Source organism: Hyperolius riggenbachi, chromosome 5 (genome assembly GCF_040937935.1).
Source record: "Hyperolius riggenbachi isolate aHypRig1 chromosome 5, aHypRig1.pri, whole genome shotgun sequence".
In the NCBI taxonomy this organism is placed as follows: Eukaryota; Metazoa; Chordata; class Amphibia; order Anura; family Hyperoliidae; genus Hyperolius; species Hyperolius riggenbachi.
This window is the reverse complement of record NC_090650.1, coordinates 160,000,522-160,027,718: the sequence shown is the minus strand read 5'-3', so window position 1 is coordinate 160,027,718 and position 27,197 is coordinate 160,000,522. Positions and strand designations below refer to the sequence as shown.

The window sequence follows — 27,197 nt, the reverse complement described above, 5'->3', positions numbered from 1 at the left end:
ATTAGGAAAGGATTTTTGCTAAGGGAAGGAGTTAGGTAATTAAAGGATAATTGATGAAAATACTATCAATAACAGTTTAGCATATCCAAAGCACATGGGCCTGTTACCACCATGCATCTTGGTGGACGCGATGCCCAGACAGCGGCATATCAGATGCATCCGAATCCCTCTAGCTGTGCCATGCATGGATATAGGGATTCGGATGTGGGGCTTAAATGCAGCATGACGTCTGAATTTTTTTCTCCTTCTTTCCCTGAATGTGCATCGGACTGCAGCCATACATACTTGTCCTCACTCTAGTCCCTGCATCCCGGTGGATCTGTGCAAGCACATGTGTTGTTGACTTGCACAGATCTTAATGGTGTTGGCTGAGGGGTGTGTGCCCACACATGGTATATAGGCATGGCACTTCTCTTCCGCCGATCTCATGGTGATGTCGGACATGCGGACATTCTTTAGTCCAAAGCCTCGCCTTAGCCCTTCCGGATCCACCCTCCACCAACGCCTGGACCGGCAGGTAGCCGACTACATAGCCTTAAAGAGAACCAGAGATGATGTAAAGAAAAGCTTTTATACATACCTGGGGCTTCCTCCAGCCCCATACGCATGGATCGCTCCCACGCCGCCGTCCTCAGCTGCCTGTGTCCGCCGGTACCTGGTCCCATCATTTCCGCCAGTCGGCCGGCGGACGCGGCCAATTGTCCGCATCACAGGGGCTCCCTCCATATACATACGCGTGTGGCTGCCTACTACGCAGCCGCATGCGTAAGGGTATGGAGGGAGCCCCTGTGATGCGGACAATTGGCCGCATCCGCCGGAAGTGACGGGACCCGGTACCGGCGGATCCAGACAGCGGAGGACGGCGGCGTGGGAGCGATCCAGGCTTATGGGGCTGGAAGAAGCCCCAGGTATGTATAAAAGCTTTTTCTATTTTTAGTATTAATTCCTCTCTGGTTCCCTTTAAGTGTGGATGTAGACACTGTGAGCAGCGATTAACCCTTGGACTACTGGGTGCGCAGGCTTGACCTGTGGCCAGAGCTGTCACAATTTGCCATCCAACTTCTGTTTTGCCTTGCCTCAGGCATCCTGTCAGAAAGGACCTTCAGCACAGCTGGAGGCATTGTCACTGAGAAGAGAAGTCGCCTAAGTTACAAAAGTGTTAAGTACCTCACCTTTATCAATATGAATGAGGCATGGATCCAGGAGGGCTACTGCTGCCCAAAGACTAAGTCAGTCCCCGCACACAGCATCTCTTCCTGCACGACGTGTGACTGCCTGCCCCATGACTAAGTCACTCCCCACACAGCATCTCTGCCTGCAGGCCGCTTGACTACCTTCTCCGCCACCACCAACAGGGTTCAGAACTCCAGGCGGATTCCTGAATTTTTAAGGCCGCTGCTAGCAGCGGCCGCTATACTAATTTTTCTGGTGCGTGTACATGCCTGCCTAATTTTTCTGCCTGCACTGCGGCTGCAACAACAAAGCAAAAGGCATGTACATGTGTCAATTCCCCTTCGTGATCGTTACCTTGCTGCAGTGAAGGGGCTTGCATATCAAAATGAAGCAATGACCGCCGGCTATATGAGTGTCTCGGGGGGTGGCACACCAAAGATAATAAGGTTGTCGCTTCATTGTGGACAGACCAAATTCGATCAGCTGGACAGTCACTGTTGTTCTGTCATTGAGCTACCTCAGCCTGGCGACCATATGGGCTTGAAAACCACTATCGCCTGCACTCTCGCCATGGTGCGCACCAGTCCAGCACGGCCGTCACAACACAAACAGCTGTTTGCGGTGCGTTACACAGTGGAGTAGTGTGAAGCAGTACTCTAATTACACTCCCTGATTGATGTATACACATGCAAGATGTTTTAAAGCACTTTAGTCCTCCAATTTAGCATGCAATGTGATTTCTGCCCTTAAAACACTGCTTTGCGTCAAATCCAGATTTTTTTCCCCGAGACTTTTGCCGTCTATCCCACTCATCCATGCATAAACTCAGATGTTAGACCCCTTGAAACATCTTTTACATTACTTTTGTGGCCAGCATAAATGTTTCTAGTTTTCAAAGTTCGCCTCCCCATTGAAGTCTATTGTGGTTCGTAAAAGTTCGCAAGTTCGTGAACATTTGCGGAGGTTCTCGAAACCGGTTCGCGAACCTAAATTCGGAGGTTCGGGCCATCTCTAGCTAAAATGGGTTAATACATTGTGTTCCAATCCTACCGCGAGAGTTAGAGCAAATGGGGCCCTGTCGGATGCCTTCTTTCTGTCCAATGGTACGAGACAGGGCTGTCCTATGTCACCTGTTATATTTATTTTGACTTTGGAAGTGTTTTTGTGTGCTATTAGGAGGAACATTCATGGGGTGAAAGTTGGAAATGAGGAGCATAAATTGTCGGCGTTTGCTGATGACATTTTATTTTATATATTGGAACCACTTGTGTCTTTGCCTAATTTGATTAAGGAATTTGAGAGGTATTTTCTCAAATTTCAAGATTAATGTGTCTAAATCTGAGGTGCTCAATGTGTCATTGATGCCAGTGGTGCTGAATTTAGTTAAGAGTAATTTCCCTTTAGAAGTGATGCAATTAAATATTTGGGTATAATATTACCTAGTGATTTTTCTAGATTGTATTTCCTTAATTGTTAAATTTAATCTAACATTGAAAAAAAGATTTGGAAGGGTGGGGATCGAGTGGTTTTTCATGATTTGGGTTTATAGATATCATCAAAATGAATGTTTTACCTAGATTGGTGTTTTGTATGTCCATGATTCCAGTTTGTGTGCCTGCAGCTTTTTTTAGGTCCTTGAAATCAATTCTTATTAGATTTGTTTGGCAGAGAAGGTGCTCGAGGTTAGCTTATGGGATTTTGATTTGCCCTAAAGAGAAAGGGGGGCTAGGGCTTCCTGATCTAAGAATATATTAAAGAGCTTGTGTTTTGGTAAGACTTTTAGATTGGACATATGGGGTAGGTGTGAAGAGTTGGGTCAAAATTGAAAAGGATTTAGTAGAAAAAGATTTGGCAAGGGCTTTTTGGCTTCCAAGGATATGTAGAGACTTACCAAAATGGACTCCTTGGATTAAGAATGTGTTCAAGGTTTGGGATTTGATTAATAAAAAGTGGGGTTGGTCTGAGGGAATTTGTCTGTTGTCACCTCTTGAGGGATTTTTTTTTCCGTCTGGTAGAGAGAAAGGGATTTTTGGACTATGGGGGGATGAAGGTGGAGTTACTTTGGGGAACATTTTAAGTAATGGAAATATTAAGACTGTGGATAAATTACATGAGGAATATGATCAATATACATTTGATTTTTGGAGACATGCACAGTTGGAGCATTTTTTGGCGGAGATGAAGAGAGTTTTTCGATATAAGAGATCGCTTGCCCCTCAACTATTATTAGCAGCTAAAAGTTTAATTCCTTTAAAATGGAGATGCCAAAGTGCAATTTTCATCAGTAAGGAGAAGGCACTCAATTGGCTTTCAAACTTGCGTTTATAGAATCATTAGCAGTTACACGACATGTTTCGGGGACATCCCCTTCATCAGGTGTATATACTTCAAATGGTTCACAGTGTTTAAATAGATCCCCAATAACCACACCCTTCATAACCCCACCTCTTCATTTAGTCAGCTGACCAGCTCAACTGATCATTAACTCTTAAGTGACAATCCAATTTACAAATCCCCTTTCAGGGAAATACAGGGCACTACAAAAATGTCTACCCATTGAACCTGACTACATATCACGTACACTAAATTCCATAGGTAACTACCTCAATAATAAATGCAACCACATTATAATAAACAGTGTCCATTGATCTCATTTTCCTTTTCTTACCACCCTCTATCCGATATCCCCAGAGTGTCCGATGGAACAATCACCCATCAGGATCTGGGGGAAAGGGGGAGAAAATAGCATATACATCAGTTCTATTCCTTATAGGAAACATTTAAGGCTAAACATTTCATTCATCCCCTTAGGGGAGATTGTATCCAATCTGCGCATTCACCTTGCCTCCTTTTGTAATAAGATCTTTTCTCTATCTCCTCCTCTATGAAGAGGTGGAACATGATCCAACACCAACCAGCGAAGTTGCGACACCCCATGTCCACGATCAAAAAAATGTCTGGCCACTGGAGTATCGCAAGCCTTCACCCCTGGTTTAAAACCCCGAATATAACCCCTATGTTCCTGTATCCTTAGTTTAACAGGTCTGGTGGTTTCACCCACGTACATCATCCCACAGGGGCACTTTAGGGCATACACCACAAATTCACTTTTACAGCTATACATTGACCTTATCTCAATTTTATTCCCAGAGTGGGGATGTTCCACATAAGCACCTTTGATTATTGAATCACAACAATTGCATTCCATACATGGATAGGTCCCTCTTTTTTTCGTCAAATCTCTGATCTCTCTAGTTTTAGTTGACAAATCTACCTTACTCACTCTATCCCTGATAGTTTTACCTCTCCGATAGGAGAACAGAGGTGGCTCTCTGAATAATTCACCAAACACGGGGTCGTGTTGTAGCACCGACCAGTACTTCATCACTACCCCTTTAACCATGCCTGATTGCTTGCAGTAAGTCTGCACAAATGGAATCTGGTTAACCTGAGTGCCTCTCTTCACACCACTCCCACTGAGCAAGGATTCTCTGGATTTTTGAGCCACTTCTTTCTCCACTTTCTCCAAATCCTGGATCTGGTACCCCTTCTCTTTAAATTTAAGTGTAATCCTCTCTGCGGCTTTTTTGTATCCCTGCTCAGTGGAAGCAATCCTCCTTGCCCTTAGATACTGTCCTTTCGGAATACCCCTGACCACTGCCTTATTATGAAAACTATCTGTTCTCAACAGGTTGTTGCGATCAGTCGGTTTCGTGTACAAATCTGTACATAACCCATCTGGGGAAACCGAAATCGCAACATCCAGGTAATGGATCAATTCAGTAGAGTACTCAAGGGTAAATTTTATCGTGGGATGTGCTACGTTTGCCTCATCAACCATCTCCATCAGTGTCTCCACAGGCCCTTTCCACACGATCAATATGTCATCGACAAATCTCAGGTAACATTGGATGAATTTAGCATATTTTACATTCCTAACAAACATACATTTCTCCAAACTATGCATGAATAAATTTGCGAATGATGGAGCTACAGGGGATCCCATGCTCGTACCCTGTTTCTGTATATAAAACTCATCTGCAAATTTAAAATAATTGTTCCTTAAGACCAGCTCCAAACAATCAAGGACAAAATATATCAAATGGTGATTCATAGAAGTTTCAAGTAGCGCTTCCTCTATCACCTCCATCCCCTCCTCATGCGGGATAGAGGTGAATAAACTTTGAACATCTAGTGTTGCTAACACCAAGTCCTCTGGAAATGGGCCAAGATTTTCCAATCGCTGCAATAAATCTGTTGTGTCCTTCAGGCATACTGGAATATTTTTAACCAAGTCCTGCAAATATACATCGACAAATTTAGGCAAAGGATACAACAATGACCCAATAGCAGACACAATTGGTCGTCCAGGGGGATTGTGTAGCCCCTTGTGTATTTTCGGCAATAAATATATTAATGGTGTCCTTGGGTGAACCACCCTCAAGAAATCTGCCGTATTTTTTGTTATCAAGCCATTCAACAGAGCATCTTCAATCAAAATTTCCACTTTCCTCTTGATATCAAATACCGGGTCAAAATGACATCTCTCATAGTGTCCCTCGGTCTTTAACTGTCTTTGGGCCTCCATAACATATGCAGCTTTATCTTGCACCACCGTGGCCCCTCCTTTATCCGCTTTTAAAACTATGATGGTATCATTATCTCTTAAAGTCCCAAGGGCTTTAATTTCCCCAGCGCTCAGATTCTTATTCCTGTATTTTTCAAAATCGGGCCATGTATGTTTAACCTCAGACATCACTAAACTTTTAACAGTCTGCAGCGCAGGAGAGGTGATATCAGGCATCCATGTACTCTTATTTCTCAACTGCTCCTTCTGCTGTATAACCACATTATCTTTGAAGCACATTCTCAGTTGTAAATTCCTTATAAATCTGTAAAAATCAATCTCCCAATCAAAATACTCCAATTGATAGACTGGCACAAAACCTAGTCCCTTGTTAAGCACCGACAATTCATCTGCCGACAGTTCATAGGATGAGATATTAACAACAAGCGTGCTTACCTCTGATCCCTGTATTTGCGATCTCTCTGGTGATAACGATCGCGGGCTAGAGGTTCTCTCGGATTCCGCCTGTTTGTTTGTCCTCTGCCTGCCTCTCCTTTGCCGCTTGCTCCTCCGCCTGGGTCCAGTGGTGGACGAGTTTCCTGAAAACCCTGTTGGTACTGTTGGGGCTCGGATCCAGAGCTAGAATATCCTCCTGAGCTCCCCAGCTGCGGGGTTCGCGGGTTACCTCGCCGCGGCTTCCTCCTGCGGGACTCTCGTTGCCTCTCTCTCCCTTGCTCTCCGGGTCGCTGTTCGCTTTGGTTCCCCGGCGCACTTCCTGGGGGCGGGCTCTGCTGTCGTCGTTGCTGACGCGGCTTCCTCCAGCTGTAGACCTGTTGGAGCCTGTAATCCTCGGCGTCCCTTGCAATCTTCCCCTGTTTACGCTGCACAACAACTTTGCGGGTTTCCTCCAACACCCGCTGTTGCTCTCCAATCAATTTCCCATACGCTTCTGGCGACAAAGATTTCTGCAGCTTCTCTTCTAATTCGGCTATATCAATTTTCAGGTAGGTGATCCAAAACTGTAAGCGCTCCACTGTTAGCAGCATGACATCGTAACTGCCCTTGTTTAGGATCTCAAAAAACCGTTTAGTGAAGGCAACATCATTGTTCAGCAGTGTAGATCTAAGACCAATCCTATAGCCTCTCGGAATTCGCTTTGCTTTTATATATTCTGCCAAAAACGACTGGTGCAGCGAGTAGCTTAATAGTTAATAGCTTTTTCTTTAGATCAAATAACTCTCTTTGTGCCCAAAGGTCATTATCCTCAGCAGTGTCTGTAGTGCTGGAACCCTCAAACGGGATACAATCAACCTGGCTCAGGATACGAGTCACGTCATCATCACTGTATGCAAATGTGATTGCAATGTTCAATGGTTCAGTTAAAGGATCCACTTTCCCTGCACCTTCTGTGCTTGTACTATGTTCCATTGATTCTAAATGGTTACTCACAGGATGGTGTAATATCAGAAAGTCTCTTCCCCTGGGTAACCTCCTTCACAGGTCTGGCTTAGGCCTGGTTGCCGGTGCTCAATTCTCCCGTGGGTCACCACTCCACACACAGCGCAATTTTCATCAGTAAGGGGAAGGCACTCAATTGGCTTTCAAACTTGCGTTTATAGAATCATTAGCAGTTACACGACATGTTTCGGGGACATCCCCTTCATCAGGTGTACATACTTCAAATGGTTCACAGTGTTTAAATAGATCCCCAATAACCACACCCTTCATAACCCCACCTCTTCATTTAGTCAGCCGACCAGCTCAACTGATCATTAACTCTTAAGTGAAAAGGAGGCAAGGTGGATGCGCAGATTGGATACAATCTCCCCTAAGGGGATGAATGAAATGTTTAGCCTTAAATGTTTCCTATAAGGAATAGAACTGATGTATATGCTATTTTCTCCCCCTTTCCCCCAGATCCTGATGGGTGATTGTTCCATCGGACACTCTAGGGATATCGGATGGAGGGTGGTAAGAAAAGGAAAATGAGATCAATGGACACTGTTTATTATAATGTGGTTGCATTTATTATTGAGGTAGTTACCTATGGAATTTAGTGTACGTGATATGTAGTCAGGTTCAATGGGTAGACATTTTTGTAGTGCCCTGTATTTCCCTGAAAGGGGATTTGTAAATTGGATTGTCACTTAAGAGTTAATGGTCAGCTGACTAAATGAAGAGGTGGGGTTATGAAGGGTGTGGTTATTGGGGATCTATTTAAACACTGTGAACCATTTGAAGTATGTACACCTGATGAAGGGGATGTCCCCGAAACATGTCGTGAAACTGCTAATGATTCTATAAACGCAAGTTTGAAAGCCAATTGAGTGCCTTCTCCTTACTGATGAAAATTGCGCTGTGTGTGGAGTGGTGACCCACGGGAGAATTGAGCACCGGCAACCAGGCCTAAGCCAGACCTGTGAAGGAGGTTACCCAGGGGAAGAGACTTTCTGAGATGCCAAAGTGCTCCTACTCTTAAAGGAGTTATCAGGCAAAAATAGCCCAAATGGGCTTTACTCACCTGGGGCTTTCTCCAGCCCCTTGCTGCCAACTGTCTCACGCCGACCGCTCCGCTCCCCACGGCTGTCCCGGACTCCGGTGTCCATATTCAGGTAGACCGCGGGGTCGGCCTTACTGCGTCTGCTGTCAAGCAAACTGCGCAGGCGCAGAACTACTGCGCCTGCGCAGTTTGCCGCGGCCCACGTGGCTGTGATTGACAGCGGCGCTTTGCGTGGCCGCAGTAAGGCCAACCCTGCGGTCAGCCTGAATACGGACACCAGAGACCGGGACAGCGGCAAGGAGTGGAGCGGTCGGTGTGGGATAGTCGGCTGCAAGGGGCTGGAGAAAGCCCCAGGTAAGTAAAGCCCATTTGGGCTATTTTTGCCTGATAACTCCTTTAAAGAATGGATTGATAGAGTAAATATGGTTATGAATGTGGAGAATCAGATTGCTTTACAACAAGATAGGCTAGAGGTCTTTAATATTAAATGGGGAAAATGGAGTGAGTTTCAGGACACGTGGAATATGGGATTATGGTGAAGTTGTAGGGGAGGAGCCTCTTGAAGGAGAAGCAGAGTGTATTTTGTAGGATGAGAGTTCTTTTTTGTGTAGTATTCTGGGTTGATATGGTGAGGATTCTATTTGTGGATTAGGAGGAGGAGGAGGATGGGGCTGTTTTGGGGTTAATTTTGTTTTGTATTTACTTTGTAAATTTAGAAGAAATGAGGAAGAGAGTATTGTATTTGTTTGCATGAATTGGTAATTATAGATGGAAATGTTCTCTTTTCTTCAATAAATTATATATATAAAAAATAGGCCATGGCTCCTAGCGGTGGTACCACGGCTGTAGATATAACACCTGCAGGAAGGGAGCCAACACCAGGCATACCTGACACATCATCCCCCAATCTAAGTTTGAGATGACCTGGAGGTTTGTGATGCCGGAAACGTGTTCATCAACGATATAGAGGGTGACAGCCCTCCTTTGCTGTCACAGCTGCACCAACATCGCCAGGGTAGAGTTCCAGCGAGTCGGTACATCGATGATAAGCCTGTGTCATGACAGGCCCTCGTGCTGCTGCAAGTCATCCAGGATCGCTGAGGCAGTGGCGGAGCGACGGAAACCGCGAACAAATTTTCCGCACCCCTTCAAGAAGATCCTCCATCCCCGGGTAGGTGCACAGGAACCTCTGCACCACCAGGTTCAGGACATAGGCCAAACAGGGGACGTGGGTCAGCTGTCCCCTGCTGATGGCAGCCAGCAGGTTGACCCCATTGTCGGACACCACCAATACAACTCTAAGGCTTCTGGGGATCAGCCACCTCTGCTCCTGCTCTCTCAGGGCGGCCAGGACGTTAGCTACCATTAGCTTGTCTTTTCCCAGAGGAGGGAATGGGATCAGAGGAGCCTGCTGCATCTCCCCTGACCCCGCAGGGTGGCACCATTCATTGGAAAGATGCTGGTACTGTGCCCGATGCTGGTGCTGCTGCCTCACCCCCTTCCACCAAGCTGACCCAATGAGCCGTGAAGGACAGGTAGCAGTCTGTTCCAAAACGGCTGCTCCAAGAGTCCATAGTGACATGGACCCGCTCGCCCATGGCGTGATTGAGAGAACGGGCCACATTTGCCAACACAAACTGGTGCAGTGCTGGGATCGCCGTGCGGGAGAAGTAGTGGTGGCTGGGGATTCGCCACTCCGGGATCCTATACTGCAGGAGCACTCTCATGTCACTCCCCTCCTGTACAAGGAAGTATGGCAGGAGCTGGGAGCACATGGCCTGGGCAAGCAACCTGTTCAGCATCCGGATGCACCGATGGCCAGAAGGCAGAGCCTTGGTCACACCCGGAAAGGCGTCCCTGAGCAGGGTCTGCCGCTTGCTTGCACGGGAAGCAGAGGAGGCCACTGAGGACTGGCTGCCCTCACCAGTCTCAATGTCGTCGGTGGGAGGAGGTCTGGAGGGAACAGTGTGGTCACACGCTCCTGCTGCTGTTGCTGGATGAGCAGAAGGGCGCGGTGCTGCTGAGGGGCGCACAACAGTTCCCTTCATCTTCTGGAATTCTTGTGCTGACTGTTCAAATGTAACAGCAAGCTTGAAGTACCCATCCTGTAGAGATTTGCAGACTGCAAAACATTTGGACAGTGTGGACACTTGGAAGAATTTCCAAATGGGGGATGTGAACACCCCCCTACGGCTGGAAGGGGGTGCCTGCTGCTGTCTCATGCTGCTGGTTGGGGGTCGACTGGTGGTGGTGGTGGTGGCTGAAGCAGCGGGATGTGGCACCTGGCTACCACGCCCTTTGCTGCCCTTGGCCCTGCCCCTGGCTGCCATGCCCTGCCTCTCTGCCACAGCCTCCTCCTTCTCCAACCTGCCTTGGGGGGAGAACTGTGCTTGTGGCATGTAGGGACCGTCCAACACCTCATCATCCTCCTCCTCAGACTCCTTCTCCTCCCCAAACATCTCCTCTGACTCCTCAACCACCTCTTCAGCCCAACAGCCCCTGGCTCTGGCACCCCAACTTCCAGAGACTCCTGGCTGACAGGCCCCACCATCTGCTCAATCTCCTGCACAACAGCCCTCAATGTGCTCTCCGACACTTGACTAAAGTGGAGTGAACTTTCGTCCAGGGAGGGCTGTGTGGCCACTGGGGTCGATGTGACCTCAAACGGGAAGCGTCTGCTGCTGCTCACAGGAGTGCTGGTGACAGTGGAGGTCTGTGTGGAACCGGTGGGCTGCTGCTCCGCCATCAGCTCCACAACACACTCTGTCTGCTTCTCCTGAAGGGCCAGTCGACCATGGCCAAAGATGGGTGCAAAGCGCTGCGCCTCTCAGCTCCCTCCCACAGAGCTGAGCGCCCTGCGGCTGGCGACGGACCAGTTACAGACTTGCTGGTGCCGGCCGCGATGGCGCTGTCTCTCCAGATGCCTCAGCCCCTGCCAAACATTGCACAATACACAATACAATTTATAAAGAAAAATAAAAAAAAAATTGAAAGGGGATACCCTGATTTTTTTTTTTGTTATTATTGAGGGGAAATCTGCCGACAATCTGGTTGCATTTTGAGGGGAAATCTGCCAACAATCTGGTTGCATTTTGGGGGGAAATCAGCCGACAATGGTTGCATTTTGGGGGGAAATCTGCTGACAATCTGGTTGCATTCTGTGGGGAAACTGCTGCTAGATTTTTTTTTCTTTGGGGGGGTTGGCCCTCCACCATGTGGTCTGGAAAAAAAAATGGCCCTCCGTGCCCACGAAGTAGGACAGCACTGGACTACTTAATATTTTTATTTTGCGGCATTTGACTACTTGATGAATTATCATGAGGCATGTAACTACTTGATTATTTTATCTAAAATGTATGTGGTCGGACCCACTCTCTGTGAATAACAGCACTACTTATTTTGTGTATTTTTTTGTTATTTTTTGGATTTTTAAGTCTGCCCATGACCCATCATGACCACGTCCATGTTCCAGTGCGTGGTGACACCCATTTATATTTGCTGCGGGCTATGCGCACCGCATGTGGACATCTCCCTGTTGGGGAGTGCTCACAATCTATTCTCTACCATAATCTAATGTCCCCACGCCTGACCTGGGCTACAGAGAAGCAACACTGGACTGTTGCTCAGTGGTCCAAAGTACTTTTTTCGGATGAAAGCAACTTTTACATGTCATTCGGAAATCAAGGTGCCAGAGTCTGGAGGAAGACTGGGGAGAGGGCAATGCCAAAATGCCTGAAGTCCAGTGTCAAGTACCCACAGTCAGTGATGGTCTGGGGTGCCATGTCAGCTGCTGGTGTTGGTCCACTGTGTTTTATCAAGGGCAGGGTCAATGCAGCTAGCTATCAGGAGATTTTGGAGCATTTCATGCTTTCATCTGCTGAAAAGCTTTATGGAGATGAAGATTTCATTTTTCAGCATGAACTGGTACCTGCTCACAGTGCCAAAATTACTGGTAAATGGTTTACTGACCATGGTATTACTGTGCTCAATTGGCCTGCCAACTCTCCTGACCTGAACCCCATAGAGAATCTGTGGGATATTGTGAAGAGAAAGTTGAGAGACGCAAGACCCAACACTCTGGATGAGCTTAAGGCTGCTATCGAAGCATCCTGGGCCTCCATAACACCTGAGCAGTGCCACAAGCTGATTACCTCTATGCCACGCCGCATTGAAGCAGTCATTTCTGCAAAAGGATTCCCGACCAAGTATTGAGTGCATAACTGAACATAATTATTTGAAGATTGACTTTTTTTTGTTTTAAAAACACTTTTCTTTTATTGGTCGGATGCAATATGCTAATTTTTTTGAGATTGGAATTTGGGGTTTTCACGAGCTGTATGCCAAAATCATCAATATTACAACAATAAATTTTTGAATCTAAAATATATGAAGGTCTAATGTTCATCAGTACATTACAGAAAATAATGAACTTTATCACAATATGCTAATTTTTTGAGAGGATCCTGTATATATATATATATATATATATATATATATATATATATATATATATATATATATATATCTTAATAGTGCGTATATATATATACACACACACACACACACACACACACACAGTGGGTTGCAAAAGTATTCAGCCCCCTTGAAGTTTTCCAAATTTTGTCATATTACTGCCACAAATATGCATCAATTTTATTGGAATTCCACATGAAAGACCAACACAAAGTGGTGTGCACATGAGAAGTGGAACGAAAATCATACATGATTCCAAACATTTTTTTACAAATAAATAACTGCAAAGTGGTGTGTGCATAATTATTCGGCCCCCTTTGATCTGAGTGCAGGCAGTTGCCTATAGACATTGCCTGATGAGTGCTAATGACTAAATAGAGTGCACCTGTGTGTAATCTAATGTCAGTACAAATACAGCTTGCTCTGTGAGGGCCTCAGAGGTTGTCTAAGAGAATATTGGGAGCAACAACACAGTGAAGTCCAAAGAACACACAAGACAGGTCAGGGATCAAGTTATTGAGAAATTTAAAGCAGGCTTAGGCTACAAAAAGATTTCCAAAGCCTTGAACAACCCACGGAGCACTGTTCAAGCGATCATTCAGAAATGGAAGGAGTAAGGCACAACTGTACACCTACCAAGACAATGCCATCCACCTAAACTCACAGGCCGAAACAAGGAGAGCGCTGATCAGAAATGCAGTCTAGAGGCCCATGGTGACTCTGGACGAGCTGCAGAGATCTACAGCTAAGGTGGGAGACTCTGTCCATAGGACAACTATTAGTCATGCACTGTACAAAGTTGGACTTTATGGAAGAAAAGAAAGGCACTGTTACCAGAAAGCATAAGAAGTCCCGTTTGCAGTTTGCCACAAGCCGTGTGGGGGACACAGCAATCATGTGGAAGAAGGTGCTCTGGTCAGATGAGACCAAAATGGAACTTTTTGGCCAAAATGCAAAACGCTGTTTGTGGCAGAAAACTAACACTGCACATCACTCTGAACACACAATCCCCACTGTCAAATATGGTGGTGGCAGTATCATGCTCGGGGGGTGCATCTCTTCAGCAGGGACAGGGAAGCTGGTCAGAGTTGATGGGAAGATGGATGGAGCCAAATACAGGGCAAACTTGGAAGAAAACCTCTTGGAGACTGCAAAAGACTTGAGACTGGGGCGGAGGTTCACCTTCCAGCAGGACAATGACCCTAAACATAAAGCCAGGGCAACAATGGAATGGTTTAAAACAAAACATATCTATGTGTTAGAATGGCCCAGTCAAAGTCCAGATCTAAATCCAATCGAGAATCTGTGGCAAGATCTGAAAACTGCTGTTCACAAACGCTGTCCATCTAATCTGACTGAGCTGCAGCTGTTTTGCAAAGAAGAATGGGCAAGGATTTCAGTCTCTAAATGTGCAAAGCTGGTAGAGACCTACCCTAAAAGACTGGCAGCTGTAATTGCAGCAAAAGTTGGTTCTACAAAGTATTGACTGAGGGGGCCGAAGAATTACGCACACCCCACTTTGCAGTTATTTGTTTGTAAAAAATGTTTGGAATGATGTATGATTTTCGTTCCAATTCTCACATGTACACCACTTTGTATTGGTCTTTCACGTAGAATTCCAATAAAATTGATGCATGTTTGTGGCAGTAATGTGACGAAATGTGGAAAATTTCAAGGGGGTCGAATACTTTTGCAACCCACTGTATATATATATATAGATAGGAATAGATATATAGTGCAACATTTCTAGAGTACACGCATATGTGATATGTGAGCCCAAAAGGGGGAGGAGGGATCAGTCGGGTTGTGGGGGGGCAGCGGGTCCCAGGCTAAAGCTTTCCTAGTGGGTCCTTAGTGTTCCAGTCCGACCCTGAATTAGTAACCTAACAGGCTACGCTACCTAGTAGCAGGCTAAGCAGGCCTGGCCTGCACAGAACTCAGCTAAGCGACTGTATACGGTATATACACTGACTGCTCTGACTATCAAATATATCAAGTAACAGCAAAACAATATATATGAGAAACTACAGATGTAAAATAGCAAAATCACACTGTGTTCACAGTAAATGAGCACTTACAGGAGAGTGACAGTGAGTGACACAATAAGAGACTGCCTGTCACACACTCAAAGGCAGCAGCACCTGCAGATGCTAGTGAAAGAGATGCTACAGTGCTGACTGACTGACACTGACTGTAATGCTAATGTAGGTCTAACAGTAAACTAACACAGTAACTGCACAGTAAGTAACTACTTAGTAGGCTACTACTAAGCTAACTAGCAGGACTAGCCGGCACACACCTCAGCTAAGCTAGCCTAGCACTGTATACAGTATATACACTCAGCTACACTTACTATCACAATCAAATCACTATCTATCTATAAAGCAATACAATAAAGGTGTTGGTAATGTGTTTGGATGCAAAAACGCTGGGTAAACAATGAGAAAAGCAGTTGCTATAAGACACAGCAGCACAGGAGATGCTCTCAGTATCACAAGTCACAAGCAAGTACGAGATCCTCAACATGGCCGCAGCCTTATATAGAGGAGGGGAGGGCCAGGCTCCCCTCCTCTGATTGGTTGCTAGGGCCTCGACTGGGGGCCCTCTGATTGGCCCAACGACGTCACACAACATCATTTCCCTAACTACTGCACTCACGAGCTTGTGATCACGAGTAACTCATGACCACGGGTGCAATCACAAGTGCATTCATGATCGGCATTCGTGATCGACAGCCAATCACGATTGCTGATTTCGAGCTTGTGAACGGCAAAAACAACTCGTGATCACAAGTTACTCGTGATGAGCACCTCTGAATGTGATTTCTGCACTTTAGAGAATAAAACATGACTTTGCGTCAACTACATAATTTTTGGTGGGACTTTTGCCATGGACCCCCCTCTGGCATGCCATGGTCTAGGTGTTAGGCCCCTTGAAACAACTTTTTAATCACTTTTGTGGCCAGAAACAGTCCCTGTAGGCTTTAGAATTCGCCTGCCCATTGAAGTCTATGGCGGTTCGCCCGTTTGCGAACCCTTGGGTCATGAATGATACGGAAGTTGAGACGATTAGCGATTCTGTATCGTTTCGCACAGCAGAGCAGAATGTCACTTTCTGTTTAAATGTACAACAGATGTCTTTTCCTTCTCTTCTAAATGAAAGCAAACCCATCACCCACACTGAATTAGAGTCCCTTTCCTGGCCAGTGACTTGTTAATTAGCCAAGGGGTGTGAAACCCTAGCCTGGTGTAATATGTCAAAGGTTGTTCTAGCTGGTCACACTCAGCTGCTAATTGAGCACCAAAGGTATTTTCATCCAGGGGAAGCCAAAGGAAACTAGCTCCACAGGGGTCCACTGAAGGGCTCAGACACAGAGGCACCGCTGGGGAACAGATTTAAATGCATGTAGTTTATGATTTCGGTCTGTTAAATGAAAACCGTGTGTAGCACAGCTATGAAATTAATATAGTCTTACTCGTTAAAATCTACCCAATGCACTGATATAAAATTCATAACCATAACCTGTCCGGTTATTGGTGTACGACCCTTCTCGGGGACAGGGCAGCCTAACGCACTCATGCAAGATGTCATATTAATCAGTATTTTCTGACAAGTATGAATCTGCTATCCACCTACATATGACATGTATAGTTTATGAGTTACAATATTTTACAATTTAAGCTCAAAATCCTCCTAGGAGGAGGTGGACTGTCATTGGTGGGTAATTCAAAGGGGGCAGATGTTGCCACACCCCCAAACCAGCTTCATTAAAAGCACATTGCCAGCAGGCAGACTTTAGTCCTCCAAATCCCATCTTCACAAGAGCCTGCTGTTGCTAACCAGAGGACCATGTGGTTAGCAGCCATCTTTGAACTGTAACATCTGCTTGGATTACAAAAATATACCTAAAGGCCTATGATTCTGAAACCAAGGACTTTGTATTTCTTTTCCCAGAAGGAAATATCCCCACACAGACTGCATTTCGGTTAAGTAAACCGTTCAAAATTATTACCTTTTATTTTAAGCTTTGTGTGTGTATATGTTAATTAGTGTATGTAAATGTGTGTAATGCATTTTTGTTATTAAAACGTTTAAAAATCTTTTTACGGTTATGACCTGTTCCTAAACATACACAATCGTACTTACTCCTCTGAAAACGTTACCTTGTGTTCTAGAGTATCTTGTATTTACAACCTGTATGCATGAATCGGGCACAGATAGACAGATCTGGCGCCGATCCCTGCATACAGCTAAGGGTTAACTTACAGTGTTCGCAGTGTGCTAATATATTTACAGTCATGTGCTGACTCACATGTGGTGGCAAGTATTTGAATTGTACGTGTGTGGTGAATCCTTTGGAGTCAGGATGCTCCTCTCGGCTAGTTGGCTCGTAGATTGCGAATACACATATGGGCATCTATGCGCAAAGCGACAGCGAGACCGCGTTTTAGATCAAGGACCGGCCCGTGCGGTCTATGACACCTTGCAGCACATTAAATGTCATGTTCAGACCATCTCTATCATTGGTATGATTCTAATCCAAAATCCGAAATAATCAGAAATCCGATTAATTGTGTTTCTTCCTGAATCGATTGCATTTCTGCGCGGTTCGTCCGTGACACCATCTCTAACCAATGATTCTGATCCAGTTCTGAACGAACACTGTGAATCCAGTGCAGGAGACTTGGGCGCAGCCGGCGCCACCATTGGCCGTAATAGGAATTACCGCTATAGTAGCGCACAGGGAGTAACTTCGGCGCCGTCAGAAGACAGAGCTGAAGTCACTATTAAAGCACAATAATTCTGCTTCCAGCAATTGCTGATAGTCAAATTATTTCATTCCCCACCATCCATGGCAGCCTGGAGGGGGAATAGTATTTAACACAGCCGGGAACTTGTGCAACAGCAGGATCAGCCATATACTGGCTGTATCCTGCGCCCAAGTCTCCTGCACCGATTCCTCTCGTACGCGTTCTGAAACATGCCTGAAGAAGAAACTTAAAGTTTTGAAAGCTTGCAAAGAAATCTAATACAGTTGGTCAATAAAGGAGTCACTTATACAACTTTTGTTGTGCTCTCCATGACTAATACCAGAGCACACGCAACTGGTTAAAATGTAGGTCGATGTATGAAAATGCATGCAGGACATTGCTGCACTGCAGGGCCTATTTATGAAGAATATTATTTTTAATTACTATCTTTTACTTTTGGTGTGAGCAAAAATGTTACTGTCCGCATTAGTCTTTTCTCAAACTCCTTCTGCTGCACTCCCTTTAAGCTGTCAAGGTTCCTCTTGGTAAGTGTATAACCACTTGTACAAGCAGTGCGGTGAAAGGAGCAGAAGCCCGCTGGACCATAAGTGGCAATTGTTCAATGCTGTTGTGCAAGTTTTGACATTGTGCGTGGATTTTAGAAGGGGCTATACTAGTAAACTTTACGGTTTCATGCAGGGCCATGCAGAGGATCCTTAGGCAGTCTTAGCACCTCCCCCTTCCTTTATAGCAGTATCAGACAGAAGTTGTGTCTCCTTCCAACCAAGTATTTTGGCTCCACCACCCTCAAATCAGCAGTGATAGGTGCTCACTATTAGACTCCCCTATCATTACTGGTACCTCTTTCCCTCTTGATAAGCACCCACGCATTTTTCCAGGCAAAGAAGTGGTTGCCAATAGAGATGGCCCAAACCTCCAAAACTTCCGCGAAAGTTCGATACGCACGAACTTTCGCAAACCGCAATAGACTTCAATGGGTAGGCGAACTTTGAAAACTAGAAACACTTATGCTGGCCACAAAAGTGATGGAAAAGATGTTTCAAGGGGTCTAACATCTGAGTTTTTGCATGGATGAGTTGGATAGATGTCAAAAGTCCCGGGGAAAAATCTGGATTTGACGCAAAGCAGCATTTTAAGGGCAGAAATCACATTGCATGCTAAATTGGAGGCCTAAAGTGCTTTAAAACATCTTGCATGTGTATACATCAATCAGGGAGTGTAATTAGAGTACTGCTTCACACTGACACACCAAACTCACTGTGTAACGCACCGCAAACAGCTGTTTGTGTAGTGACGGCCGTGCTGGACTGGTGCGCACCATGGCCAGAGTGCAGGCCGGTTTTCAAGCCCAGTGCTTTCAAACATCTTGCATGTGTAATTGTGTATACATCAATCAAGGAGTGTAATTAGAGTACTGCTTCACACTGACACACCAAACTCACTGTGTAACGCATCGCAAACAGCTGTTTGTGTAGTGACGGCCTTGCTGGACTGGTGCGCACTATGGCCAGAGTGCAGGCAGTGGCAGTTTTCAAGCCCATATGGTCGCCGGGCTGTGGTAGCTCAATGATAGAACAACAGTGACTGTCAGGTAGGTATATGCAGTGATGGGTATTATAATGTGCACCTGTCACACACAGACAGGTACCGGACAGGCACAGTGACACTGCATGCACTCACGTAGGTAGGTGGGTGCACTGAAGTGAACAACAGGTAGTAGGTATATGCAGTGATGGGTATTACAATGTGCACCTGTCACACACAGACAAATTAAAAAAAAATTCAATTCACTTTATTGTCATTGTGTAACACAACGAAATTACAGGTACCGGACAGGCACAGTGACACTGTGTGCGCTCACATAGGTAGGTGGGTGCAATGTGAATAACAGGTAGGTATATGCAGTGATGGGTATTACAATGTGCACCTGTCACACACACAGGTAGTCACTGAATGTGCTGGGCCTGGCAGTGGCACACACAATAGGAATTACCACGGCTGTCTATGCAACAGAAGTGTCAGTGGGACACACACAAAAAAAAATTGGATCACAAGAACAAGATTAGCTCTCAAAAGAGCTGTTGAGGGGTGCTTTTTTTTTTAGCAATAAGAATCAGCAAGGAGCAAGCTAAGAAGCCTACAAGAGCCTAACTAAGCTTTCCCTATGAGAGTCTGCAGCAGCTTTCCCTTCTCTAATTAATGCAGGCACAGGAGTGAGTCCAATGCCTGACGCTGCCTGCCTTTTATAAGGGGAGTGTGGCTCCAGGAGGGAGTGTAGCCTGATTGGCTATTATATGCCTGCTGACTGTGATGTAAAGGGTCAAAGTTGACCCTAATGATGTAGTATAGGAGGCGAATCGAACCGCCATAAGGTTCGCGTTCGTGGGCAAACATGAACCACCAAAATTCTCTAGTCTCTCTAGTTGCCAATATGTAGTGGTTTCTAAGCATTATTCAGTAGGTGCAAAATTGCAGTAAGTGCCAAGGTGCGGCAGGTGTCCAGATGCAGTGGGTGGTAAGATGCAGAGGTCCAGTTTGTACTAAGTTGCAGTTAGTGCTGGGATGCCAAAGTACACTCTGTGTCAAGCTGCAGTGGGTACCAAGGTCCAGTTTGTATAGGGTGTTTATTTGCAGTGGGTGCTAAGCAGTATTGGGTGTTGAATGAGTAGCAAATATGATAAATAATAGTGGGTGCCAAATGAGTGCTAATTGGTACAGGGAGCCATGTGAGTGCTGGGTACAGGCCAAGAGTATGTACTGGGTGCATGGAGGTGCAATGGGCAGGACATGAGTGAGTAGGGAGTGCCAAGTGGGGTCTGGATGTGTTACTGCCATGGGTTCAGACCATGGGTGGGTACTGGGTGCTATTCAGTTGCAGGACATGGAAGAATACTACGAGTGTATATAATAGCTTGGGAACTTGATGCCGTGTAACTACTGTGCCATGTGGGTGCTGATTATGGGGGTAAAGGGTGACATGTGGGTCGTAGGTGCAAATACTGGGTGCCAAGTGTGTACTGGGAGTGAGTACATGTTACATGTGGGTGATGAGTGCTAGCTAGTGAGGAATTGGTTGTCATGTGGGTGCTAAATGCAAATTCTGGGAGCCATTTGTGTTCTGGGTGCTGGCACAGGGGGTTATGTGGGTTCTGGCTATATATGTGGGCATCAAGTATCATGTGGAGGTTGATTACAGGTGCTCGGCGCCTTGTAAGTTCTGAGTGCGTGTACTGGATGTCATGTGAGTGCTTGTATGGGTACTGGGTGCCAAGTGGAAGTTTGGTGCAGCTGAAACTACTGAAGATGAAATGTGGGTGCTGGGTGCTGGTACTGGGTATCACATGGGTGCAAATACTTGGTACCATGCCTGCACTGGGTGCTGGCTATGGGTGGGCATTGTGTGTCATATGGGTAGAGGTAGAGGTCAGTGTGGGTGCTGGGGGAAGGGTAGGTAATTGTGAGTGCGGGGGAGGGATAGGGCACTGTGGGTGCTGGAAGAAGGTGCTGGAAGAAGGGGAGGTCACTGTGGATGCTTGGTGAGGAGAGGTCACTGTGGGTGATGGGAGAGGTAGAGGTCAGTGTGGGTGCTGCTGGGGACAGGAGGAGTGCTGCTGGGGGAGGGAAAGGTCACTGTGGGTGCTGGGAGAGGGATAGGTCAGTGTGGCTGCTGGGGGAAGGAGAAGTCAAAGGGGGTGCAGCTGTTAGGGAGGCACCATCTTACTTGCTCCCACACAGCTGATGGAAATTTTAAAAAGGGGGTTGCTTGGGCACCCAGAGCCCCCATCCCTCCATCTGCAAGTTCATGGCTTTACGCTATGAAGGCAATGGCTGCCATTTATGCATTGTTTAAAGTACAAAAAAAGTTGTTTTTCTCTTGTTTAAAAGATTTTTTTTTTACCATTCCACTCACTACTTTGTCCATGGTGTTGGGGTTCCCCCTAAACACCAGCACCCTCTTTCTCTCTCCAACCCACTCAGTCAGAGAAGCTCAAAAGAGGAAGAGGCAGAGCTTTTCTCTGCCTCATAGACACCACAGATGCCAATCGTGCCCATCTCCACCCCCTTCATTTCACAATGACTTGGCGGTGCCCACAACCAGCCCACCCAAGTTCCATGCACAGTCCTATCATCTGAGCAGGGTGGTGTGCTGGAGTGTGCGGTGTGCGTGTGGACGTGCAGACACGACCTGGAAGTAGTTAGTGAAGTTGCAGCAATTTTAATCAGGAAGTAACTGAAGTTTTCAAGGATAAAAAAAAAATGTATATGAGGGGCAGCGGTAAGAAGACCAATATGCTGGGTGTAATTTGAGCTATCCAGTTATGTATTTTTTATTTAAATCCAATTTGGCTCCAGGTTTGCTTTAAAGAAGCCTGCAGGTAAATAGGCATTTTGAGTGGAGAATGGAGGGTCTAGAGGGCCCCATCCTTGTCTCTGGTGACGGACGGCACATCTCTCTTAGTGTGTGGAGTTTCTGAAAAGGATGTGTGTAGTGTAACGTTACACCCTATGTTCCCTCTCTCTGTGTTCTTTTCCCCGAGGTAAGAAGACCTAGAGGAGGATTAGAGCCATACCAAGAGGTGCCTTGACAGCTTAAAGGGACTTACTGCTGATGAACTGACAATTGCATTTATTGACTCTTTATTGAACTGTTTTATTTATGTCTTTTAACCTTACATTTCCATAAATAGGGTACTATATATGCACATGTATAAACTGAGATTCTTTTCTACTAAAATGCCCCTTAGAGCAAAATTTTGGTTTATACTCCCTCCCTCTTCCATAGTTTGCACCCTGGGTTCTAGTGGCTGCTCGCCCTCTCGCATAGCATGTTCCCTGGTGTCTAGTGGCTGCCTTTCCTCTCCCTTAGCATACTCCCTGGTGTCTAGTGGCCACCTACACTCTCTCCCCATGTCCCCTTGCAGAGTACAGGAAATGAAGGTGGTGGAACAGCATCTTACCTGATCCGGGGAGGGACACACTGCACTGAGTTTCTGTGTCTTCCTTCATGTCAGTTTAGGCCTCTAGTGTTTGTAGCTCATGCTATATTTCCATAGAGCGTGAACTACAAAAAAGTAGAGGGTGAATCTGATGTGGGAGGGAGGGCAGCCACTAGGCAATGGAGAAAAGGCTATGGGACACAGAGCTCTTAGCTCGGCCACTAAAAACTATGGGAAAGAGAGGGAGACGACTATGCACCAGGCATCCACTGGATGGATCATTAGCCACCAGATAACACTATATGGTGGAGCCAGGGGGAAACACTAGACACCAGGTATGTTGGTGTGGGGGGTGGGGAGAAAGGAAGCCCCACTAGACACCAGGTACACAGTATGAGGGAGGGGGGACCACTTGATACCAGTTAATAGATACCAGGGAACACTGTATGGGGGAGGGAAAAGGGTCACTAGACCACCAGAGAATTGATATAGGGGTAAGGATGTCAAAAGTTGCGGCTTGAGTTTCTACCCTAAGTTTATACTCAAGTGAAACACTTTTTTCTGGTGCCTGAAGAAAAAAAATCAAAGTACCTTGGTTTATACTTATATTGGTTTATTTTCGAGTATATATAGTCATAGATGTTTATTTCATAGGTGAGGTCTGTTCTCCATACAATGAAAAAAATATGTAGCGTATATTCCTTGACTCTAAATATGTTCACATTGTGATTAATGTTATGCAGTGCACATAAATGAATGGTTATTAATTATTGTATTTTTCTGTAAAGGTTGACCTAAAAATAAAAACAAAACACACAACTAAGCACAAAGCAGGATTTTATTTTTGAAAAAAATTGCCGATCAAACTGTTCTGCTTCTGTAGATTTCCTGTGAAAGTGATCTTCATATACATCTTAATTTGCATGGCATATGTTGTAACACTTTCTGAAAATGAGTCTTTACTGCAAATGACAAAAGATCCAGACAGCTGAGGGCAGATATACCAAGAAAAATCTCATTGTAATAGTAACAGTCATCTAGATGGTGTAAGTAGTAGATCCGAAACATGTGATAGGGAAAAAAGCAGATGATCATGACTAAAATAAAAAACAAACTTTTTAACTGAGCCCAAAATTCCTGATAATCTACGGCCAGTTTCTTCAGTTTTTTCACAATTTGTACCATAATTATTATTTGTACAACAATAAGTGGACATACTATAGCAAACATAAGTGCAACCACAGCATAGTTTAAGTTGGTCACAGAAGTTTTGTTTAAATCTTTGTGAAAGTTAAAACACTCTCCTGAAGTGTAATTCTTTCCACTTTTGCCATACTGTAGAAAAAATGAAGGCATTAGAACTAATATTATGACAATCCACACTGCAGCACTAGCCACCACTGAGTGAAGTTTTCTGTAGAACTCAATCTTATCCTTCTGTTTAAAGTAGCTGATGTACCTGATAATTAGCATGGTCACATAAAATATGAAAGAAAGGTACATGTGGATGTGTATCATGGCACTTATCACTTTGCACATTTCAAATCCAAAATCCCAGTGACGTCTGATATAATAGATTATGCGGAAAGGAACAGTAAGAAGAAAGATACCATGAACAACTAAGAGATTAATAATAGCTGTGATGGTCAAAGAGCGAGTATTTGTTCTGCTTAACAAAAAGATCATTAACGCAATTCCTATTGATCCACCAACAATCACTACAGTGTAGAGTGCAGTTAAAATGCCATTTGCAACATGTTCTTGCACAAAACAGGTGGTAAGGTTCTTCTCCTCCATCCTTGAAATCTGTTACAAATTCCCTAGGATGAAACACAAATGGAAATAATTATCAAATGCCATGATAATCCGTAATAATCAAATGACAACTTCTCCAAGGCAATGGAGATATATAGCATCTTCCTTGAACAAAAAACATCAGCAACACCCCTGTAAAACCTGATTTGCATCCCCACAGGTTTTTCTAACATAAGAATATCTACCATAGGGAAGCCTGGTTGGGGAGACTACAGAAGTATTTACTTGATGACATGGAATGTTATGGTAATGAACATAGAAAATAATAGTTAAAACAAAACCTCCTATCTTTATCCCTTATGCAGACTGGTTGCTTCCCCTGATCAGTCTCAACCCACATGGTGCATGACATTTGAAGGCAATCAAAAGAGATTTATCAAACATTCTTCCCCTTTGCAAGTTGTCCTTTTCCAATGATAAAGGACCAGTATCGCGAAAAAATTGTACATTTTAAAATACGTGTAAACATTTACAAATAAGACGTTTTTTTCTTCCAGAGTAAAATGAGCCATAAAATAGTTTTCTCCTATGTCACTTCCTGTCACTTACAGTAGGCAGTAGAAATATGACAGAACCGACAGGTTTTAAACTAGTCCATTTCTTCATGGGGGATTCTCAGCAAGGCTCGTATTCTTCATAAAGTCATGACATTCCCTGAAAAGGATTTATACAGGATTTATACAGATACTAATCTACCTAAAACGGGCTCTAGGTAGTGATACCACTGCCACCGCCACTGCATGTTAGTGCGCATGCGTGTGCCCGTCAGCCGCGCGTGCGCACCCGCTCTGCTCCCTGGCCCATCCTCCTATCCCAACGGTTGACTGTACTGCGCACATGCACAGTATAATAAACCACGGACACACTGACAGGGAAAGAGGATGATGTAGGGACAGTTAGGTTGTATTATACAGGATGCTAGCCAGCTTGTACATTTTTTTGGCAGTTGGACAGAGCAACTGCCATTCACTAAGTGCTTCCCCTATGAAGAGATGGGCTAGTCGAAAACCTGTCGGTAATGTCAGATTTCTGCTACCATCCCATCCAGGTAACTAAAAAAATGTAATTTTTTAATCCCTACTTTTAAATTTAACCACTTACCGACCGCCCACAGCCGATGGGCGGCGGCAAGGGCTGGGCCCAAACGACCGCAATACGCCCATTGGTGGTGGCGGAGGCGGGCATGGTTATGCGGCAATCGCGTCATTCGTGACGTGATCAGCCGCTGGCGGCAGGCTCCGCCCCCCTCGCGCTGTAACCTGCCGGCCATTCGGATGCGCCGGCGGGTTACTAGCGTCCGGATCTCCATAACAAATTGTATAATCGGCTTTGTAATGTATACAAAGCCTATTATACAGGCTGCCTCCTGCCCTGGTGGTCCCAGTGATCGAGGGACCACCAGGGCAGGCTGCAGCCACCCTAAGCCGCACCAAACACACTGATCCTGCCCCCCCCCCTTCCCTCTGATCGCCCACAGCACCCCTCAGACCACTGTTTGCACCCAATCACCCCCCTAATCACCCATCAATCACTCCCTGTCACTATCTGTCAACGCTATTTTTTTTTATTCCCTAAACTGCCCCCTGGGGACTCCTGATCACCCCCCCCCACCCCTCAGATTCTCCACAGACCCACCCCCCCCCCTGTGTACTGTATGCATCTATCCCCCCTGATCACCTGGCAATCACCCCCTGTCACTGCCACCCATCAATCAGCCCCTAACCTGCCCCTTGCGGGCAATCTGATCACCCGCCCACAACATCAGATCGCCCGCAGACCCGACGTCAGATCACCTCCCAAGTGCATTGTTTACATCTGTTCTCTCCTCTAAACACCCACTAATTACCCATCAATCACCCATCAATCACACCCTATCACCACCCGTCACTGTTACCCATCAGATTAGACCCTAATCTGCCCCTAGGGCACCCAATCACCCGCCCACACCCTCAAAACGACCTCAGACCCCCCAGACCCCCCCCCCATGTACTGTATACATCTATTCTCCCCTGTAATCACCTGTCATTCACCCATTAATCACCCGTCAATCACCACCTGTCACTGCCACTTATCAGATCAGACCCTAACCTGCCTCCTACGGGCATCTGATCACCCTCCCACACCATCAGGTTGCCCGCAGACCTACCCTCAGATCACCTCCAAAGTGCATTGTTTACATCTGTTCTGCCATCTAATCACCCACTGATCACCCATCAATCACCCCCTGTCACCACCTGTCACTGCTACCCATCAGATGAAACCCCTATCTGCCCCTAGGGCACCCGCCCACCCGCCCACACCCTCAGAATGCCCTCAGACCCCAGCCCTAATCACCTCGCCAGTGCATTGCTTGCATCTATTCCCCCCTCTAATCACACCTTGAGACACCCATCAATCACCTCCTGTCACCACCCGTCACCCCCTAGCACACCTACCCATCAAATCAGGCCCTAATTTGCCCCGTGTGGGCTCCTGATCACTCGGCCAAACCCTCAGATCCCTCTCAGACCCCCTTCCGATCACCTCCCCAGTGCATTGATTGCATCTATTTTCCCCTCTAACCACCCCCTGAGACACCCATCAATCACCTCCTGTCACACCCCTAGCACTCCTATCCATCAGATCAGGCCCAATACAACCTGTCATCTAAGAGGCCACCCTGCTTATGACCGGTTCCACAAGATTCGCCCCCTCATAGACCACCAGTCATCAAAATTTGCAGATGCTTATACCCCTGAACAGTCATTTTGAGACATTTGGTTTCCAGACTACTCGCGGTTTTGGGCCCCTAAAATGCCAGGGCAGTATAGGAACCCCACAAGTGACCTCATTTTAGAAAAAAGACACCCAAGGTATTCTGTTAGGTGTATGACGAGTTCATAGAAGATTTTTTGTCAAAAGTTAGCGGAAATTGATTTTATTTGTTTTTTTTCACAAAGTGTCATTTTCCACTAACTTGT

The 27,197-nt window shown here is 45.7% G+C and overlaps 1 protein-coding gene across 1 annotated transcript; it reads right to left on the bottom strand.

Moving 5' to 3' along the window:
* Positions 1–23,325: 23,325 nt before the first annotated feature.
* GPR141 (G protein-coupled receptor 141) lies at positions 23,326–24,219 on the bottom strand. Its single transcript, XM_068238291.1, has one exon. The coding sequence runs from the start codon at positions 24,217–24,219 to the stop codon at positions 23,326–23,328; it is 894 nt and encodes a 297-aa protein (XP_068094392.1).
* Positions 24,220–27,197: the final 2,978 nt, after the last annotated feature.

Bases quoted from the DNA above. Each gene is read 5' to 3' on its own strand.
- GPR141 (XM_068238291.1), bottom strand. From the start codon at position 24,219: ATGGAGGAGAAGAACCTTACCACCTGTTTTGTGCAAGAACATGTTGCA.